Here is a 14,720-nt window from a genome sequence, read left to right as displayed (position 1 = left end):
CGATCGAACCGGGCAAGCTTTTTAGCAAAGGTAGTAAACCACGTCGGCGTAACGTGTATCTTTCTGGATACGTGAAGGCCAGGTGAGGGCCCGGGTGAGGGCCACGTGGCCTCATCCACGTTCCTATTCACCTATAAAACGAACTTTTTTCACATCACCTCCAACCGATGCCACTTTGCTTTGATTGCACGTGGGCTCAGTGAGAAGTCGCCCCGTGGTGTATGTATATTAGTTTGTCTAAAGCGTTCCTTGAGCTTTGTAACGGTCAGTTGCTCATGACCTGCAGGTCTGAAGATCAGTTTGTGGAAATACCCTTTCCGAGATGAGAGAGTCGAGCCGCTAAGGTCAGCTTTGCTGGGGCGAAAATTTGCTGATGACCCTCTGCCGAACAAACATGGTCGAACGCGAACCTCTCAAAGGGACATGCCTTGAGACAAGATCCACCCGACTGTCGACAATGAACGATTGCCTGGCGAACACAATCTGAACAATAAGGCTGGACGATACCAAGAAGAAGATATCGAAATCTAAATAGTTTGTTGAACAAGAAGTTAGCATAGCGATTTTCTAGTTCACGTAGTTTTCCAGTTTTGGTAAACAAGGATGTTGATCAGTTTGACATTTGCCATAATTGCTCTTAATCCCGTTTCTGTTGACCCAACTCATCATCAAGGAACTATTTGAAGTTCTTAAACTCATCTTAGAGTATAGCATTCTTACCTCATTGAGAATGAAATGAAGTCGATTAAAATGTTTGATTTACCATCACAATCTTATTCGATTTATTATACAAAATCCAATCCACCTGAATCCACCAGCAATAGCAACGCCAGTATCCACACCAAAACCAATGAGAAAACAAAAACAAAAGCGGTCGTCAACTTTCTGACTCATCAGGAACTGGTTAAGCTCAGCAATCGACATTCCAATCAAAATCAATCAGTTTATGAAGCTTTACCAATCTCCAAATCGTATATTGGTTATATAAATCAAACTTCAGCTTCTACAATCAACTTATTGCCTGATAGCACGGCAGCAAGAAATTTAACTGATGCAGCAATCACCACAACTCCTGCTCCTACTACTCCTAAATGGCGAAATTCAGCTTATCAGTTGACTAAAACCAACCAGCATCATCATGGCGCTACTTTGGACGATAAAATCACTGAACTAGATCGAAATGATGAACATCTTGACATTCCAACAATCGTAGCTAGAATGGGATACGAATTGGAAGTAGAAGAGCCAGAAGTGAAACCAGATCATAATATTTTTCCACCTATTTCAATCATCGAGTTGACTCCTCAATCGACCTCAACTTCGACCTCAGCTCATGGTGAAAATGGTCAAAGTTCAAAACTTAAAACTGAGCCGATGGGATCTATCAATTTACAAGTGAATCCGAATAATCCTAATCCTCATCAACTTGTACTTCACCAAAAGGTTACTCATCAAAAGGATACATTCCAAATCTCATTCAGAAATTCAAGTTTTGAAAATGTCAAAAACAACTCACCAAATCACTTTCAACTTTCCGCCCAATCTTTAACATCCAAATCTAAACCTTCAGTTTCCAAGTTAAGATATCGATCTAATCAAACTCACCTTCATCAACAAACTTTGAATAATGAAGATCATGCGAATTTCAACTCTCCTTTAAATCCCCGATTTTGTAATCCAATCATAAACAATGATTATGATTGTGAATCATCCAATCACAGTAAGCGTCAGATGTTAAGATTTCACAATCCTAGATATTCAATCACAAGTCTTTTGTCCGATAATCATCATCACCAACTTACTCAACCCAATCCTCAAAGTCAATTCAGAATCTTACCTACAATCGAAATCCCATCAGGTGGATTTGTACCAAATCAAAATCCAAGTCGAATTACTAACAAAATATTGAATCCGAATTCGAATAATTCCAATTTCAATATGTTTACAATCTCATTAGATCTAAAGAGAAAAAAACCATTATCGAATATGTTAATTTATTCGAATTTATCAAATCATCCAAAACATTTAGGTACAGGACAAGTTTTAATTGAAATCGATGCAGTTGCATTAGATGCATGGGATTTAGCTTTAACTCAATCAAAAGTTTCATCTTATAAAGTTTCTTCAAACAATCAACCACAAGATCGAATTTTAAACAAATCGATTCATGATTTTAATCAATCTTCAAATGAATATCAAGCCTTAGAATCAAATCCTTCTTTAAAATCTAAACCTTCAAATCCAACTCTTAATTCGAATTTTAATCAATTTGTTCCGGGTAGAAGTTTTGTGGGAAAAGTTTTAGAAGTTGGATTAGGTGTTAAAAGGTTGAAGAAAGGTGATTTGGTTTATGGACTTCAAGATTTGAAAAAGGTATACCTCTTTTTTCTCCCTGCCCCCCAAAAGACATCATTTTTGAAGAAAAATTCAAGACGAGATACTTACTTCTTTATGCCTTGTTTATAGTCTGGTGCATTGGCTCAAAGAATGGTGATCGATAAGGATTTAGTCGCAATTGCTCCTGTCCATCCGAATTTATCCATGGAACAAATCGCTTGTTTACCTACACTTGGAGTTCCTTCTTATTTCGTTATGAGTACGATTTGTGCTGGTTTACCAAAAGGATCCAAGGTGAATAAAATTTAATTTCTTATATCGTAATTCTCAAAAGGTCAAATCCAGCAAACTAAATGAAACTGAAACGGGTGTGATTTGGTTTGTTAGATCTTAATTTTAAACGGTCATAAAGGACTTGGAGCAATGATGTGTGAACTTGTGAAATATTTTAGACCAAATCGAGATCTGTGGGTAACATGTCATATACCTACCGTCGCCACTAGTGTAGAAGAGATTGGAATTACAGTAGGTAGATGTGAATTTAGAGGAGCAAGAGAAGTGATGGTAGAAGATAGCATATTAAGTTCATTGAATTCAATCCATGAATCATCATATGATGTGGTGATAGATACGATAGGAGGTCGAAGGATATATGATGCATCTCGAAGGATTTTACATCATGAAGGAATGTTCATCAGTTGTGTTGGAGATAGATTACGTATGAAGAATTTAAAAGATAAAGTGAAAACGAATTTTAGATCATTAAGAAGAACGTTTATCAAGAAAGATCAAAAGAAAATAGGCTATTGGTGTTTGAGTCCTGAAACTGAATATGATGGACAAAGGCAAACGATTAGAGAAGGATTAGATGAACTTCGAAAGATTATTGAAGATGATGATGATTGTTTTAATGGTAGATTTGAAGATGATTTACAACCACATGAAATCGCTGGTGGGATACTTGGACTTGATCGGTATAGGAATCGATTCGGAAGTCAAGATGGATTGAATAATACGATTTGTAATCTTTCACCTGTTATTGGTACTGTTATTGATTTCGAAGACGGCTTCAAAGCGTTTAATAGATCAGCAAGATTTCAAAATTCAGCTCCTTCTTTGATTATTGAAGGTAAAGTTTGGATTCCATCAATATGTTTTCTTAACTATTTTGCCAAAAAGATTTGTAGTGTTGATTGAATTTCTGAATTTTTGACTTTGGTAGAACCGATTGATGATCGAGAAGATCAAATCGATCTTTCTACTGGTTCAATCGTAGTAGTCAAAATCAAATCAAAAGTGAACCAAAAATCAAAAATAAAGAATTCATCAGGTTTAATTAGACCAGCTACATGAGATCGAGATGATAGATGATGAAGAAAGAGAAGAAAGTTGTTTGATTTTGATTTCTTGTTTTGAAGCAGAGGACTTTGGGTTTTTGTTTTAATTATGATGGGTTTAATTTGAGGGTTTTTCTTTTGAGGGTTGTATTTGTGGTATTCAGAACTTCAAAAAACTCGTGCAAGAATCCTTCAAGATTTCTTGCACCATTGTTGCACATTAATTTTTTTGACAAGCATGTTCCAACTGGTGCAAAAACCACGCGAGACCGAGGTGGATTTTGTGAAAGATCCGTGCAATTTCTACTCATATCTTGCACAGATTTGGCACAGAACTTGCAAGGATCAATTTTGAAGTTTTGATATCAATATTGTTACTTTCTTCATATGTACACTTGTTTTTGTTTGGTTTTTGTAAGATTGATAGGTTTATTGCTTCCAAATTAAAGACTTGCTTGATACCAAAGCTTACAAAAGTCAAGGAAAATAAAATTTCCGTACTCTCGCTCTTTGAGCAACATCATTTCGGAATTTGAAACTCGGCCCGGCCCCGCTGAAAAAGACAAAATTGATCCGGCGCTTGTTGAGTCTTGGTGTTTTGCACTAGGCCTTTGTTCTTTCTCGAAGTTCGAACACTTCGACACTTTTTGATTCTGAATGAAAAGAAAAGAGAAACGATCGATCGGAAACCTCTTTTCCTTCAAATCAATTGAGGATGCAGAGGCTCTTGAGGCTCTTCTATCAGCCTGGAGCGCAAGCTGAACTTGAACGCGAACCGGAACGCGAACCGGAACGTCCAACCTCGAGACGATCGACGAGACCGTCAGCCCTTGACTTCGATCTTCCACCTCCGACAACCCAACCAGTTCCACCACCAACTCTGGAACCATCTATCTTCCGATCAATCTTTTCTACCGTAACCGAACCCGAACGAGATTACTCGCATCTATCCGGCTTCGATCTAATGCGGGCTCTGCTCACCGATAATAAAACCGTCGATCGTAGCTCATTCTATTACATATACGTGATTTCAACAAATAATACAACAGCCTTGAACAAAATATTGGATCGTTATGAATTATCAAAACTTTTATGGGGTCCAGGTAAAAGAGAAATAAATCGATCAAAGTCATTCACATTTGGACAATTAAAATTATTAAAAAATCTCAAAGATGAATATGTAGAAAAGAGAACAATCTGTCGAATTGAATTTGAAAATGAAAGCTGCGCGAACTTGGCAATTGGTGTACTAAAATTTCTTTTGTATCAAATATTCAAAGAAAGTGAGATTGGAGGTGAAGAAAAAAATGGATTTGAATGTTTTAATCATTCGAGTTCCAGTGCTGTTTGGAGTTGGGAAGAAATTCCTGAGAAAGGGATGTTTGAAGCAGAGTGGTTAGCAATGAAAAAACCAAAAAAATGTAAGATATCGATTTGATCTTTCTTTTTTTATTTCAATTCTTTGACCAATGATTTATTTTTCTCAAACAGTTTTACAATGGAATCGAAAAGTACATTTTCAATCAGAAAAAAACATATCACCAGTTTCAAGACCGAAATTCTTAGAGACAATATTAGAAATCAACCAATTTTCAGAACTATTGCCGTTAGAAACCATATTACAAACCATGTTATGCTTTGAACTCCTTTCAAAACCATTACCAAATCAAATCAAATTAAGTAAAGCTCGTAAGAAATGTCAATTTACATTTCCTGATACGGTTTCTTGCAAAATAGCCTATTTGAAGATCTTCAAGTGTTTGAAAGAAGTCAAGGAGAAATTAGTCTTAGAAAAGCTTGGAAGTTGTACTGATGTTCTTATTCGTGAGTTTACTTTTTTTATTTCCAAGTTTTTTTTCAATCATTGACTTTGTTTTTTCTATCTTAAATTTTGGAATTTGATCATCATCTCAGCTGATCAATTTCAACTAGAACATGATGATCAATGGAAAATTTGGGATGATTGTGTTGAATGGGATACCAATCAGATTATAAATTTTGGTCAGTATTCCTTGATCAATTCTCTCAAAATATACAAATTGATTCTTTTTGCATTTTATTTCTTCTTAATAGCTCATTCAATTCGTCAACCAACAATTACAAATACTCCAACAATTACTTCGAACAACTCAACTCGACAAACTGAATCCTATGACCCAAGTTCACTCAAACTTCCAAAGAAATGGCAGATTCAAATTGTATTAGCTACCAATCTACCAATCATTCAAGAACCAATCTCATCAGATTTACACTCATTCCTGTTTGCAAAGGTTATTAAACATCCATCTTCACAAGGTTTTTTTACATTCCCATTCTCTGTTTATTTAGGAACTGAAGGTGGATCTAGATTTAGAACAATGGTTTTAATTTTTTATAAAACAAATTCACATCAAATGAAATCAAAGGATCAAATTACATTAGAACCGGATGGAGAGATATTAAGGAGGCAATTGAAAGAAGTTTGTCATAAATTTAATTCACCTGAACATCTACTTACATACAGAAAAAGAAAAATCAAATGGCAGTACCTTGATTTAGCTTATTCATCAACTGATAAATCTTTACAATATGAAATATACAATGAATTGAGCAATTCAAAGATATTCATACCTATGATTCATCAACTTGGCCCAGATGGTTCTGCACCCAATCCTTCTGACAATCACAGAAATGATGACAATCAACGATATGGAAATCTTTTTGCTATACCTGGTGGATTTAGAGATTTAAGTCGTCGACATCGTGGAAGAACAAACTCGAATGCTGCAACCTTGTTAGATGATGATGATAATGATGAAGTCATCCCAACTGATTCAGAAACTGATTCAGAAAGTGACAATCTTGATAGTGAAGAAGAAGACGTAGGAGTACAGGGAGGGATTGAGCGCGGAGTAGTAGAGAACAAGGATTATAAAGCAATCAAGCAACAACTTGAAGATGAAATTTGCGACCTTGAACATCAGAAAGACGAGCCTGATGAAGGTACTAAAAGTGCAGCTTTTGAAACTGCTCAAATTGTCTCAGATAGAAGAAGAATCGAAATTCAAGAAAGACAAAGACGTCAAAGAAGGAGACAAAAGAAAAGAAAAGCAACTGAAGATTCTGATTACAAAGAAAGTGAAGAGAGTGAAGACCAAGAGGATGGGGAGGAGATAGATTGGGAGAAGAAAAAGAAAAAGATGAGAAAGATCAGAGGAATGAATGAGTGAGTCCAGTTCTTTGATTATTATTGATTATTATTGATCTATGAAGAAAATATTGACTTCTATTGGATTTCATTTTCTAGTCAGGAAGATCAACCTGATTCATCAGGTATCATTACCAAGTAAGTCCATACTCAAATTTTGATACATTCTCTCTTGTTTATTGTTGCAATTTTTCAATGTCCATTGGAATTTGGCCCATGCTGATTGTTGTTTTGAATGCTTGATTCAAATTGTTTAGTCCCAATTTCATTACTAATACTGAAGCTATTGCAAGAAAGCATGCTAGACCTCTTGAACGGGAACCAGGTGCAGTATTATAAAAGATTTTATATCCCAGCTGATATTTGCAGGTACTTTTTGAAAACCCATGAAAAATTTATGATCAAGATGTTTTTTTGCCAAGAATTCAATTCAAAAACTTGTTTGAAGAATATTGAAAGAATCATTCAATAGGTAGTTTTATGATACCAATATGTAGATCAAATTGAAGGTTAATACCTTGAAGATTGAAAAAATGTATATTGTTTGTTTATGAAATATGTGATATATGCTGTTGTTAACTGTCGTTGCAAAAATGAACTTTGTTCAACTTTGAATTCCTTTAGCTTTTGTTGAGATGATGAAAATTGCAATTCCCTGGTCCGTCAAGGTTTCTGTCTGGGTGGCAATCAATACTACATACAAGATGGTCTAGTCTGTCACCTTGTACTAAGGTCCCGAGTAAATATTCCGCTGGTTACAGGGAATAGGTACAGTTATTTCTACAAAGAAATTGTAGAAATATCACTCAATTAGTTACTGCTTGATTTAAGTTAGTTAGGATGATTAGTTTAGGTGAACTATGGGCCCGCTGTGGGTTCACAGATGATGGCAGGTCAGTCTTGAGCCGTGATATATCTCGGAACTTAGAAAGTTACAAGCTGCCTGAGATTAATTTCTGCAGGGATCTTGTCAACACAGAGGTCACAGAACCTGGGTCCTTGACCAGTGAAAGGGTAGAAAATGGGACTAACCGGTATTGATAACAGGTAAGATTCTCTACTGGAGGTATAAAAATTTTAATAGTAACAAGATGTTTTGACACTGATTTAGGTTTTTGAAAAAGGAAGTTTTAAGACTATTCTTTAGGAATTTCTTAAACACTTATATTTCAAATGGAAATATTTCTAGAGTTAGATGATTATTTATTAGAAAGATTGGTGGGTTAAAATCAGGTGCCTCCTTTCTCTTTGTCTCCTTGATGACTCAGTATTTATATCTGATTTGTATCATCATCCAGTTTATAGCCAAAGCCAAACTGTTCCGTTTTCTCCTATACTTGTCTCACTCTTCTCCGATCAGTTCACCTGTTATATTATGTGTTGTTATGTTTAATTTGAGATATTTTAACTACTTTGTAATCATTAGGTAATCCTGTTCTTTCCATGTGTGAACATATTCCTACTGATCATTATATTTACTTTCCTTAGTCTTTTACGTTCTCTAATGGTATACTTTGTAGCTCAATAATTATCTCTGGGCGAGGTGTCTTCCTGATCTACTGATTGCGGAATTTATACTACTCCTTTAAGTTTTCTCATTTTTCCTAAAGATCTTGTTTTCTCTGCCCTAGTGATCTTTCCATGCTAAAAGAAGGAGTTATTTAGACTTTTGATACCAATCTACTGAAGGTTCAATTTATTAGAGAGTTTACTGTTTGTAAAAAATGTTTTTATGTTTTTAGGCTTTTGATACTAAGCCAGTAAGGTGTGTGTGTCTTTTTAGTAGACTATTTTTTTTTGTATTTTAAATTTTTTTTATTTCAAATGCTCAGCAATCTAGGGTTATCACAACCTTTGGAACTAGGTCTATCAGCTATCACTTCACTGAAAGAGTTTTTTATACTTCTTCATTTTGTAGCTCTTTTGGTTCTTATACCTAAGATCTTGGGAGCTGACAGTCTCTGAGGGCACAAATTGACTTCTCCTTGTATATGAAGTGAAATGGTTATCCTAGTGAGGTTGGCTAGATGTGGTAATCACGCACAAAGGTTCATATATACCTAGCACCATGTGAATTCCCGCTCAATTCAGTGTGAAGCAATCCACTTGTGCTTGTCACAAGGCTAGCTCGCACTGGGAGCCTTCGAATTCAGACAGCACAACATTTGCTGGTGTTTGAGCTCACGTCTCTGATTTCTTACCATCCTTGAATCAACGACTTGCTTCTGAAGAATTTGACTTTCATGAGTCATGAGTCATGACAGAGCATTTGTATTTTCGAGTCAATCTCAAAAGGGACATAGAGTCAAAGATATCCAAGTCGCGTTCGGCGAGCTAGAAATCACCCCTATCACCTCCACAAGGGTTTGTTGGGCACAGCAGCGCCATGGTGCTAAGACAAACTAAACCTTTGATTCAAATACAAGGACCTTCATGAATCGAAGACGCGACGAAATAAAATAAGGAGTGACTGAAGTTCATGAGTGAAGAGTTAACTGGCGCAGTCACGCTTCACACTAAGGTCCAATCACTTAATCCTTAAATTTCTGAAAATTTGACTGCATCCATCCGAATTTGACTGTTTACCGTTTCATCATCAACTAACTTTACAAAACCATCCAAATCAAAAACTTCCGAATATCAAGAAAGACGCGAAAGATATATAGAAAGATGTCAGTATCTTAATGGTTCAAGTCCAATGTCCATTTTGACCAAAAAACCAACTAACGATATGAATTTGGAATGATTCTTAGGTCATTATTGGTGGATAAACATCGTCCTAAGTCATTAGATGATTTAGATTATCATCCTCAACTTACAAATCGAATTAGATCATTAGCTCAAACTGCCGATTTTCCTCATTGTTTGTTTTATGGTCCAAGTGGTGCTGGAAAAAAAACTAGAATCGCTGCTACTTTACGCGTCTGTAATCTCAAGTTTTATATACAACCACCCAGACCTGGAAGTTTACATGTTCGAAGAAAGACTGATATCATTTTTTTCGGATTTTAGGAACTATTTGGTCCAGGAGCTGCTAAATTAAGGATAGAACAAAGAGTGTTTATGACCCCTTCAAGAAGAAGACTAGAAGTACAAATCATTGAATCAAATTATCATTTAGAACTTACACCTGCCGATTTAGCTCAATGGGATAGAAGTGTGATTCAAGACATTTTAAAAGAAGTTGGAGGTACTACTCAATTAGACTCAACAGCTTCAAGAAAATTCAAAGTAGTAGTGATTCATTGTGCAGATCAGTTGACGCTTGATGCTCAAGCTGCTTTACGTCGTACGATGGAGCGTCACACTAGTTCTCTAAGATTGATTCTTTGTGCTAATTCTACTTCTAAGATCATTGGACCGATCAGAAGTAGATGTCTTTTACTTAGAGTTGGAGCACCTCATCCTGATCAAGTTCGTCCTCAGTTTTCTATATCAAACCTCAAAGCTTCATCAAAATCTCAAACTTCTTACCAAACTTGCGTTCCTTCTCTTTGATCGGTGATGGATAAGTAGATTGTCAAAGTTTTACAGTCGGTGGCAAGCAAAGAAGATTTCATACGTCAATTCCCAGAAGAAACTGCAATGTCGATTGCTCTTAGTGCAGAAGGGAACCTCCGGAAAGCAATCTTGACCTTGGAAGCTATTCGTGCACAAGATGATACCTTTAGTAAAGTAAGAACTCCTCATCGTTTATCATCCTCAAGATTTATCACAATAGGTTGTTGAAAAACTCATGGTGATTTTTTTCTGATTATGCATAGCCAAGACCAAATGTAGAATCAATACCAAAGGTAGATTGGCAATTATATATAGAAAAGCTAGCCAATTTAATTAGAACTGAACAATCACCTGAAAAATTATTAGAAGCGCGATCCATGATTTATGAATTATTAGTACATTTGATACCTCCTTCGATCTTAATTATGAATTTAACTAAAGCTTTATTGGTTAAGATTGATGATGTGTTAAGACCTGATATCATTCATTTCGCTGCTTTTTATGAACATCGTTTGAGGTTGGGTACGAAGCCTATCTTTCATATTGAAGGTCAGTTCCCTTTTCTTTTCTCATCTTTATTCGATTTTTTCTTTTGCTTGGTGATAATCGGTGATCATGCGATTGATTTTTGGTTCTGTTCTTCTAGCTTTTGTGGCTAAGGTGATGTCTGTGTTGAAAAATTATAGTATCGGTCTTCATGAGTTTTTGTAATAGATATTAGTCTGATTTTCGAAAAGTACATCTTTGGTGTGGTTATCATAATGAATGTATTGGTACTGTTTGGAAATTGCTTTTGAGTCGATCAGATAAATTATAACTGATTTGCTTTCTGGAATTTTGTGGATTGGGTCAAGTTTGCCTTGATTCACGCGCAACGCGTATAATGAATGAGATAGTAGATATCATGCACACTATCTCTGCCTAAGCATGATCAAAGGCCTGGATGCGGAGATATGAAGATTTTGACCGAACTGATCACTCTATGAGCCTACTTACCACAGTAACGTAGAACTGTCCAATGCAAGTGCTCGTATGGGTCCAGTTCATACCTCCCCATGAACTTCTTCGGCCATTCAGGGGGTGAAGAAAATACATATATTCCATATTCATTCTCGATGGGTTTGAGGAATATTTGACGGATCAGCCCGATATATGTACTTGGACATTCTGTTTGGCTTGTGTCCATGATGAAACGAACTGCTCGATGTTCAACAGACTGATCAAGAATGACACTGATGAAAGTTTCAAAGCTTCTTGATGTGATCGTATTATGATAGAAGATAACGATTTGACTATATCACAGCTTTGAGATGACCCGTCAAGAAGTTATCCTCGAGTCCAACCCCCCTTACCTTGTCATAGTTATCTATTTACCCACTTGACAGTGGTGCAATCTTTCTCCAGATAAATATCGAGCGGAAAATCGAGTACAGATAGTTCCAAGCCAAATCACTTGAATGTTGCGGGTAAACCTCGGTGAACCTTTTTGAAATCGACTGTGTATGTGAGTGATGTGTGATTGCTCATGAAATTTGGGCTTTTCATCGTCTTTTTCAGTCAGAGGTGCGTATGTACTGGCGCGTAGCTACCTGATCCGGCCTTACCACTGTCTGGACGTGACGGTGAACCTCAACCACTACAATAGAACAAAGCTTGAGTGTGTTTAGAATTCCAAAAGCAAATCCAAGATACCAAAAATATAACTGATCGCGGAATTCAACAGGACAGGAAGAAATGCCTTCAAACGTTCCTTGTTCCTCGTTCCTTGTTCCTACTTCATTTCATTTGTTCAATATTCATTATCAGTCCAGTCATATATCATACTTCTCTGCTTTATTTATACTCTTCGTCATCTCCATTTCGTCTCTTGGATTGCAATCATCTTTGCTTACTCGAATTATTATCACTCTTCTTGAAACTCTTGCAATTCTTGAAAAACTCGCCATCTCATTTTTTTCCGAAAAAGGATATCTTTTCTCGCTCAGCATTATACCTCACAATCACCTATAAACACTTTTCCAAAGATGTTCAAGACGAAGAAAAGTTTATCTAGCATCATTTGTCTTGGGATTTTTATTTTCATTTTATTGTTAACAAGATTTGAAAGCTTGGATGGACTTTCAAGGTCGGATGAACTTGAATTCATTTTTAGATTTCATCGTGCACATTCACATCCACAATTAGGATCGAATGAAAATGAAAACAATAGAATAACAGCATTACCAAGTCATATCAAAATGTTATGGAACTCGATACCATCTGCTTTCAAGACGAAGAAACGTGTTGTGGATCCTGTTAAAGCTCGTTCGCCTACTTTAGGATTTGATGAAATTTATGTCGTACACCTTGAACGTCGTGTTGATCGTCTCTCTCGCATGAAAGCACTCGAAAACCTTCTTGGACTTTCATTTACTTATTTTCCTGCTACCAGTGCAGATGATCAATTGATTAAAAACATTCGATTTCATGTACAACAAGAACGCCAACTTGAAGGTTGGCCAATCTCTTCTACAAGTACTACAGCTACTCAACTTCCTTCGCCTTACGAACTCGGATTCCGTAGACATTCGATGATGAAGACTACCTCAAGAACAGATCACGCTTTTTATCTTGATCAATCTAGTCCAATGACAGGAGATCTTGAAAGTTTAGCTAGATATGTGAAATGGAAACCTGATTTAATCTTTCTTGCTGATGCTTATGCACTTCAATCTGATCCACTTGCAATTCCTCTCGGAATTGTTGGATCTGATTTATGGACCATGAATTCTTCCACACGTCATCGATTCGGATTAGGACCTGAAGTCATACCTTCTTCTGATAAAGTTTCAGTTGCATTACCTGTGATCAGTAGTAGTTCAATCTCGAGTATTCTACAACATAGAAGTAATGAGGGTATTCAACCGGATTATTATAGATTTAATCGTCGACAACAGTTTAGGGAAGGTGGAATGGCTGAAGAACGACTAAGACATTGGTGGAATGTCTTATCTGATGCTGCTATTGCTTGTTGGCATTCTCATTTATCTGTCATTAGAAAATTTGTTGATAGTAAGCAAAGAATGGCTTTGATTCTTGAAGATGATGTGGATTTGGAAGTAAGTTTCTTTTTGCAGAACATCCTTTCGATTCTGGTTTCTTATTAATTGAGGATTGGGTTTGTCTGCTTAGGTTGACATTGAAGCTCGATTAGAGGCTACACTTAGTGAAGTACCAAGAGATTGGGATATCCTTTTACTCGGTAAGCTCATCGCCGTCACGCTTGTTAATGTGACTAAAAAAATCAGATTTTGACTCTTTATCATTTTGTCATCATTGTCTTCTTAGGTCATTGTTGGTCTCAAGAATCTCAATTCCCTCCTATATTTCCTGGTTCGGCATTAAGACCAGCATTCACACCAAAATGTAATCATGCCTATGCAATATCAAAAAGAGGTGCAAGGAAACTGGTAAGTCAATTGTTTCGTACTCTTTGAATCACCATGACGTTTTTGGAATTAATGAGATCATGTTTCGTTTCTTTCTCCTTCGATTACCAGATTCGACATTTGAGATCCCCTGCGTTTGCTTACTCCAGACCATTTGATAAAGCTATTTTACACTTGATTCTCACTGAACGTATAAAAGCTTTTTCATTTTATCCGAGTATAGTTGTTCAAGTAAGTTTCTTCTCTAGAAAATACATCACATCCTAAAGATTTACGATTCCGAATCTAATTTGATTTTTCTTCGATTGTTTGTTTCATCATTAAGACAAAAGATCTTATTTCTGATATCGCTGGTGGGAATGGTAGTAGATGGAAAGATAGTTTAGAAAACAGTGCACTTTCTGCTGCTGGGATTTCATTGACATTTCCAACTCCATGAAAAATCAATTTCTATAATGAAATGATCAGTTGTAATGTTGATTTGCTTTTTGTGGTGCTCTTTGGATGTGTTTCAAGTTGTTGTAACTTTGAGAAACTGGTTGTGTTGCTGTAGTGTTTGACTTGATTATTGTTTAAAGTTTGAAGTTTTTAGTTTCTTGGAATCCACTTACTTGAGTTCTTCTTTCAAGTGAAAGGAAAACTCGTCTTGATCTTTGATGTTCTGGAATTCTGACTCTACCCATTTCGCGCCGATGCCAGATTTAATGCATGTGACAATAGTACATACATCTTGATTCATGTGTTGGGTGTAGCACCAAAGATATGTGCTTTGGTGCCTGCCCCAGCGACAGGGCAATGACAGGCCATTTGGCCTCAACTTTCGTGTGGGCGAGTTAGGTATGATGGAGGACGTAGTCATACTAAAGACACATCATACTCATCTTCCTCTCATATGTATCGATTATCATGCAAAACAAGCATAGCAAGGAA

At 36.4% G+C, this 14,720-nt stretch overlaps 4 protein-coding genes across 4 annotated transcripts; all 4 read left to right on the top strand.

Moving 5' to 3' along the window:
* Positions 1–750: 750 nt before the first annotated feature.
* On the top strand, positions 751–3,346 carry MELLADRAFT_64869 (uncharacterized protein; the record flags this gene model as incomplete). The annotated part of the gene is made up of 4 exons (XM_007412227.1): positions 751–2,373; positions 2,467–2,631; positions 2,725–3,289; positions 3,318–3,346. 4 exons carry the CDS (start codon positions 751–753, stop codon positions 3,344–3,346), a joined length of 2,382 nt encoding a protein of 793 aa, XP_007412289.1.
* A 977-nt stretch (positions 3,347–4,323) lies between these two features.
* On the top strand, positions 4,324–7,474 carry MELLADRAFT_117076 (uncharacterized protein; the record flags this gene model as incomplete). Its single annotated transcript, XM_007412228.1, has 6 exons — positions 4,324–5,095; positions 5,166–5,498; positions 5,589–5,675; positions 5,748–6,879; positions 6,961–6,999; positions 7,119–7,474. 6 exons carry the CDS (start codon positions 4,390–4,392, stop codon positions 7,198–7,200), a joined length of 2,379 nt encoding a protein of 792 aa, XP_007412290.1.
* A 2,129-nt stretch (positions 7,475–9,603) lies between these two features.
* On the top strand, positions 9,604–11,073 carry MELLADRAFT_37376 (uncharacterized protein; the record flags this gene model as incomplete). Its single annotated transcript, XM_007412229.1, has 5 exons — positions 9,604–9,783; positions 9,874–10,275; positions 10,378–10,536; positions 10,626–10,911; positions 11,009–11,073. 5 exons carry the CDS (start codon positions 9,604–9,606, stop codon positions 11,071–11,073), a joined length of 1,092 nt encoding a protein of 363 aa, XP_007412291.1.
* Positions 11,074–12,599: 1,526 nt separating this feature from the next.
* MELLADRAFT_88821 (uncharacterized protein) lies at positions 12,600–14,229 on the top strand (the record flags this gene model as incomplete). The annotated part of the gene is made up of 5 exons (XM_007412230.1): positions 12,600–13,460; positions 13,534–13,603; positions 13,690–13,811; positions 13,902–14,021; positions 14,116–14,229. The coding sequence occupies 5 exons, from the start codon at positions 12,600–12,602 to the stop codon at positions 14,227–14,229; spliced, it is 1,287 nt and encodes a 428-aa protein (XP_007412292.1).
* Between the last annotated feature and the right edge of the window lie 491 nt (positions 14,230–14,720).

Source organism: Melampsora larici-populina (assembly GCF_000204055.1).
Source record: "Melampsora larici-populina 98AG31 unplaced genomic scaffold MELLAscaffold_29, whole genome shotgun sequence".
NCBI lineage: Eukaryota > Fungi > Basidiomycota > Pucciniomycetes > Pucciniales > Melampsoraceae > Melampsora > Melampsora laricis-populina.
The sequence above is the reverse complement of the archived record's forward strand: the minus strand, read 5'-3'. Positions and strand labels throughout refer to the sequence as shown.